At 38.9% G+C, this 6575-nt stretch overlaps 1 protein-coding gene across 5 annotated transcripts; it reads right to left on the bottom strand.

The window, feature by feature from the left end:
- Positions 1-415: 415 nt before the first annotated feature.
- On the bottom strand, positions 416-5951 carry LOC106152469 (uncharacterized). Of its 5 annotated transcripts, none has more exons than XR_015333223.1 (7): positions 4516-5951; positions 4100-4446; positions 3496-3663; positions 3097-3242; positions 2767-2906; positions 2276-2382; positions 416-1946 (listed from the first exon to the last, which is right to left on the bottom strand). XR_015333223.1 is itself a non-coding variant. In XM_087006655.1 (5 exons), exons 3-5 carry the CDS (start codon positions 3231-3233, stop codon positions 1918-1920), a joined length of 273 nt encoding a protein of 90 aa, XP_086862781.1. In that variant the 5' UTR covers positions 3234-3242; positions 3496-3663; positions 4100-5951; the 3' UTR covers positions 416-1917. The 5 variants fall into 4 exon arrangements, 1 of the variants encoding a protein (XP_086862781.1); XR_015333220.1 differs by having other exon boundaries at positions 4100-4578; positions 4683-5951; XR_015333222.1 differs by having other exon boundaries at positions 4100-5066; positions 5136-5951.
- Positions 5952-6575: the final 624 nt, after the last annotated feature.

The following is a 6575-nucleotide window of genomic DNA, read 5'->3' as shown; positions in this document are numbered from 1 at the left end:
TCAATAAAATGAACCCCTATATATAAGATACCTCTTCACTAACATCAAATGTTGGGTTCCTACATTTACAGCGGGATATATTTATGTAAGGTAGTTGATTCTAGATTCTAGGGGCTCCAATCCGACTCGGGATAAAAGTTATGCCCGGAGAAAAAGTTACGCAAGACCGCACTTTTATTTCCAAAAATAAATTTTACTACCTGGACATTTCCTAGTTTTATGGAAGAAATCTACGCAACAGAAATCTCCAAATCTTAAATTGAGTTTAAGTGAGAAGGGGCAATTGAAAATAAAATTCGACTGATAATAGAACGAGCCGCGTGCATAGGCATGCAACTCCATTTAAATTAATTTGCAAATCTGATTATTATTTTTCCATCTGCACACCCCTTCCGTTTTTTTAACAAAAAGAAAATTTGGAGAATATAGTTTTATTCAACTATTATATACAGTAACATTCAATTTCAAAAGTACTTTAGTAATCATTAATGAATTATGTAAATGCAATGAATCAATAAATGGTAGTACCCGATGCCCTCGGGCCGTGGGGAAAAAAACCATCTAAACCTTTAGAGGGAATGTCGGGAAAATGCCCACGCCCGAATACTAGAAACGTGATAACTTCAGTTTTATTATTGGCATGGCGCCTTACAGTTCATAAATATTGCCCCGTTTTATACAGCATGGTATCAACTTTCTCGTGACCACAAACTATTTTCTATATGCACTATACTGGTACACAATAATTTACCAAAGTACATGTAATTCCTACTGTAAGAGGTACAGAAGACAATTAAGACACATTTACTAGAGTCTTAACACAATTAAACTGAGGCTTATTTTAACTTCATCTAGCCTTAAAATCGCAACTACCTGTGTGATACAAGTAAAGAATAAAGCAAGCTTGCTTCGACATGTTTCATATAACACTGTATGACCGTCCATGCAAATTTCAATATGAATTTTTGGGTCTGGAGAAAAAAAGGTGCATATATGATGAATTGGATATATTTGTCAACTATAACACTTGAGAAAATCGCAATATTAGTAATATAAGTAATGTGCGATCCTCAATCTTGAGAGATGACCGTGTGCACCCAGCCATCCCTCACGAGGAGCAGACTGTGTACAAAAATATAATGAAATATTTTCTCAAACGTAAAATATTTCATTATATATTTTGCACAAGCTATCAATGTAAAACCTCTTCATGTAAAATCATTTACATCAAGTCAGATTTTACAAAGACGTGAGGTTTAGTTGAGGTAAGTGTGCGGATTATGATCTTCTCAAACGCTATACTGACGAATAACTCCACATCATCAAAAGCACAAATTTGAAAAATAACTACATCACTTAGATTGAAATAAAGCACAGATGACCATAAGTGGTGGTAATACCAATGTTTTGCGAGCGAAAACATAGCTGCATTTAGAATGTGGTTAAAGCAACTGGATATTCTATTTTAAATTTTAATAATAACTGTAGAGGCAGACTTAACCAAAGAACCACAATTCATCTTATTCAATTGAACATTTATGGAATTATGAATGATCATACTGAACTTCAGTTTTCTCTTAAGCTATTGGAATAAAATGTTTCACTGTCATAAGTGAAAAAAATAAAACTTACTAAATACAATTACACCCGACTCATATCTGTGATCCATGAAGCTCAAAAACTCTCTATATAAAATACTTCAGTACATTATTAGATAACATTCAGTATATTGCTCGTCATTACCATTCCACATTCTCTAAATTTTTTTTGCAGACAGGCCGTGTCCTTAAAAACTAAGACTGCTAGGGCGTTCAATCATCAATGAAAGTGGTTACATGGGCTCGGTGTTGCTCGCGCCATTTAGTGTTTCACATCTTGGACATTTTGGCTAGGCTTGATGGTATCTGCGTTCGGGCATTATTTCTGGAAAATTGCCCTATCGTAGCCTACAAATGAAATGTAATGTTCACACAAAGGCATGAAAAGTAATTGAGAGCTTGCAGTAATTGCAACAAAAACATTTATGTCACTGGTATTTACACATCGTTATCTGTAGTATTTTGATGTTCCATAATGCTTTGGTTCTTTTAAAACACGGTTATTTTATTTTATTTTATTTCTATAACACAACACAAAACAACATTCTGATTTAGGCGAGTGCTAATATTCTACAAAAAGAAAGTGACTAGTAAATAAGAGGGATAAAGGAAGGAATATGAAACGCGAAAACCCCTAACAATCTGAACAACATAAACAGATGAAAATACATGCTCACCTATACGATTGTCTCTAAGTACCACAAGGGCGAGGCTGGGGGTAGTAGCTTCTGGTATTCTAGACCAGTGACAACGCCACGTGTACCACATTGAAACTGATGAAGATCTGAAAGTTGGCCGATAGGATGTCAAAATATTTTGCTCGAGTGATTTTCTTTTGCAAAATTGTGACAAATTAAAAGCTTTTGACCACTAAAATGAGTTTTTTTCATGTTTTTTTTTTTTTTTGCAAGTTTGTGACAAATTGAAAGGGCTTTTGGATTTTAAAACGTCTGCTATATGAATTTTCTTGAGTATGTTGTAAATAGAAAACAAAAATGTCTACATTTAGACAACTGTTTCAAAACGGTCTAATTTAAGACAATTTTGTCTAAGGCGTTGCACAAAATGCCCAGTTTGTTGAATTTGTATTGACAAAAGATATGCAATATCTATAGAATAAATGACGATTAAGATCATTTTTTACTCTCTACCCTGGCCTATAACTTACATTAAAGGGTCCTAAATTCCAATGATATAACAACTAGGCAAGGACTTGAAATTCCAAATGCTGATATCGCTTTCTCCATTTTAAACTTATGAAAATGGACCATCATCAGGCCAGGCGCTCACCAATGCTATCTGCCTCAACTTCAAAACAGAAATTTAGAAGACATTAGTTTCCCTATTTACCTCTACTCCCTACCCAACCCATTAACCTTAATTTTTTTTCCAGAAGTGGAAGTGAGCTGTATAATTAATGTGGCTAAGGGCTTTATCTCAAGAATTTTGTAAGGTAAAATGACTTTAGTGTATTATTCTCTGCAATAACATGAGTTACCTTTTACGGCTTCCATGGAAGTTTCCATTTCCGAGGAACACCATATGCTTCCGATGTTCCCCCATGCAGCCACCTTGTAAACAGACCATGGCTGGAATCTTCTTACGAAAAGTGGGAGCTCTATCTGGATTTGCCATAATCGAATTCTGTAAACAGAAAGGAAAAATAGCATTAGTTTGTTTAATTCCCATAAATCGTGTAGTTAAAGCAGTCTGCGTCATAAGCAGTTCAATTTAAATAGTTGTTAGTTTTATTAGAAGATCTAAATTGCAATCATTTGTTACAAGTAACGACTCATGACTGCTCCATTTTAATCCTTTTGGTTTAGAATTAAAGACTAACCTCAAAGGAACTTTCATGAAACCCATATCAGTGATTTTAACGAGTAGCAAAGAGTACCTGTGCCACGATGACTTCAAACTGTTAGAAGTTAGCCTTCAAGTCATCTTCTGTGCTTTTCCAAGGCAAACCCAGCACTATCAGGTCACTGCACTTCTTGCTGTCCAGGCAGTCGCTTAATTTTCACGTTGCAATTTTCCAGGGTCTCAACTCCTTTTCTTTTATTCTCTAAAATGGTAACTTTTTCCAATTATTATTAAGACCGTTTATTGAATTACCAACCCTTTGCTGTTTCAATATGTCTATTATTTTATGTGTAATCAATGACTGACACTAATTATAGTTCGGACAAGTAGATCTGTCAGAATGTTTAAATTGGTCATTTGACCATAAGATTTTTTAAGTTTTCAAAATAACTTTTGATGTAATTAAATTTTTAATGTAAATGTTACATCATAATTCTAAAAATGTCAAGGTCTTGTTAAAAAGTGCAATCCAGTCCAGTTTTATTAAAATTTGTATTCGGACCAGTGAATCCCGACTCAGACCAGTAGTTTAGGGGAAAGTTTAGGTCCGAATGGCTAGTAAGATGAAAAGTTTATGGCAAAGACTGCAACTCAAAAAAACCTTTTTAGTCCATTTCTCTCCCAATCACCCGGCTTACCTTTCAGGGTTTTCCATCTCAGTAAAACACCATATGCATTGGACGCTTCCCCGATGCAGCCGACTCGTAGACGGACCATGGCAGGACTCGCTGGACGCTTTCCCAATGCAGCCGACTCGTAGACAGGCCATGGCAGGACTCGCTGGACGCTTTCCCAATGCAGCCGACTCGTAGACAGGCCATGGCAGGACTCGCTGGACGCTTCCCCAATGCAGCCACCTCGTAGACAGACCATGACAGGACTCGCTGGCACCAAGGATTGATCGACGTAGCTGAAGTGTAGATGTGGCCCTCTTCTCCTTGCAGTTGGCAGTGGGAGCTCTATCGAGAATCGCCATAATCGAGTTCTGTAAACAGAAAGAAAAACGGATTAATGACTTTTTCAACCTATGTCAGCACTCAGCACTCGGGCTTACCTTTAAGGGTTTTCCATCTCAGTGAAACACCACATGCCTTGAACGCTCTCGCAATGCAGCCACCTCGTAGACAGACCATGGCAGGACTCGCTGGACGCTTTCCCAATGCAGCCGACTCGTAGACAGGCCATGGCAGGACTCGCTGGACGCTTCCCCAATGCAGCCACCTCGTAGACAGACCATGACAGGACTCGCTGGCACCAAGGATTGATCGACGTAGCTGAAGCGTAGATGTGGCCCTCTTCCCCTTGCAGTTGTCAGTGGGAGCTCTATCGAGAATCGTCATAATGGAGGTCTGTAAACAGAAAGAAAAACAGATTAATGACCTTTTCAACCTATGTCAGCACTCAGCAGTCGGGCTTACCTTTATGGGTTTTCCATCTCAGTGGAACACCACATGCCTTGAACGCTCCCACAATGCAGCCACCTCTTAGACCATGGCAGGACTCGCTGGCACCAAGGATTGATCGACGTAGCTGAAGTGTAGATGTGGCCCTCTTCTCCTTGCAGTTGGCAGTGGGAGCTCTATCGAGAATCGCCATAATCGAGTTCTGTAAACAGAAAGAAAAACGGATTAATGACTTTTCCTACCTATGTCAGCACTCTGCAGTCAAGCTTACCTTTAAAGGTTTTCCATCTCAGTCACCACATGCCTTGAACGCTCCCACAATGCAGCCACCTCGTAGACAGACCATGGCAGGACTCGCTGGCACCAAGGATTGATCGACGTAGCTGAAGCGTAGATATGGCCCTCTTCCCCTTGCAGTTGTCAGTGGGAGCTCTATCGAGAATCGTCATAATGGAGGTCTGTAAACAGAAAGAAAAACGGATTAATGACTTTTTCAACCTATGTCAGCACTCAGCAGTCGGGCTTACCTTTATGGGTTTTCCATCTCAGTGGAACACCACATGCCTTGAACACTCTCGCAATGCAGCCACCTCGTAGACAGACCCTGGCCGGACTCGCTGGCACCAAGGATTGATCGAAGTAGCTGAAGTGTAGATGTGGCCCTCTTCTCCTTGCAGCTGGGAGCTCTATCGTGCATCGCCATAATCGAGTTCTGTTAAAAGAAAGAATAACGGATTTAGTAAATTTTTCTACCTATGTATTTAATAAAAAGAAACCTGGAATGCATAGAAATATATGCAATGACACTACAAGAATATAGCCTACAACAGCATAAAGCCGATGACGTATCCTGCGAAGATTCCTGAGCGACGATTCCTCGTGAAAAGAAGCGAAGGTTTTTAAGCTGGCCAGCTTAGAGAAACGTCGAATCCACTGTCCAGACGACTGCGTGTGCAAGAAACAAAATGTCGATGAGCGATGCGTTGACTTGGGACGAAGGAAAGATTCGAAGAAATGCGAGTCCACTCCTGTGTCCTTTTATCTTGTTACAGGGCGCAGTACATGGCATCCTTCTTGTTGCTCCAGATCTGTGTGCGTTGAATGAACGAAATTTCAAAATTTCGCGCTTTTATACCTTCTGTGATATCAGGTCACATGGTGGCGTTCCTGGTCAACATGTTCATAGGGGGTGGCGTTTGATAGTGATGCCCATAATTGATTATAATATGTTTTTAACATACACATTTTGTTAACTATTATTTATTTTGAGTATTCTGTTTTTCATTTTGTCTTATATTTAGAGTAATAAGTACTAAGCAGTGACTTCGAAATGTACAGGCAAATTTGATGACAATTTCTGAGCAACATACCTTCTCCCCAAAAGTATGATAGGCCCGATGTCCGTTAAACTGAATTTCTCTCAGGCCACTATAGAACGCGTGTATTCGAACACTGATCCAAAATGTGGATAATGTAATAGGGTGACTGCATTTTCGAGGTAGCCTGAGGGAGCACTATTGTTTTGATTGTAGAGAATTGTAGTGAGTCAATTGAAAGTACACTGGACTTAGCATATACAGCCACCTCAGTACTCTAAAACATATTTTGTAATCAACTGAGTTGTTATTCTGAGAAATGAAAAACAAGTTATTGTTATTTTACGAAACGAAAGAAAGCAGCGGTAGGTCACACGAGAAACCTAGATTAACTT

Source organism: Lingula anatina, chromosome 2 (genome assembly GCF_051362555.1).
Source record: "Lingula anatina isolate TDL-2025a chromosome 2, LinAna3.0, whole genome shotgun sequence".
NCBI classification, from domain to species: Eukaryota; Metazoa; Brachiopoda; class Lingulata; order Lingulida; family Lingulidae; genus Lingula; species Lingula anatina.
Note: the sequence above shows the minus strand (reverse complement) of the source record. Positions and strands in the feature narration are given on the sequence as shown.

Bases quoted from the DNA above. Each gene is read 5' to 3' on its own strand.
- LOC106152469 (XM_087006655.1), bottom strand. From the start codon at position 3,233: ATGGCAAATCCAGATAGAGCTCCCACTTTTCGTAAGAAGATTCCAGCC. The intron at 2,383-3,096 runs GTAACTCATGTT...GCCAACTTTCAG, and splicing joins TTCCATGGAAGCCGTAAAAG to ATCTTCATCAGTTTCAATGT. The intron at 1,947-2,275 runs GTGAGCATGTAT...TTTCATTTGTAG, and splicing joins ACTTAGAGACAATCGTATAG to GCTACGATAGGGCAATTTTC.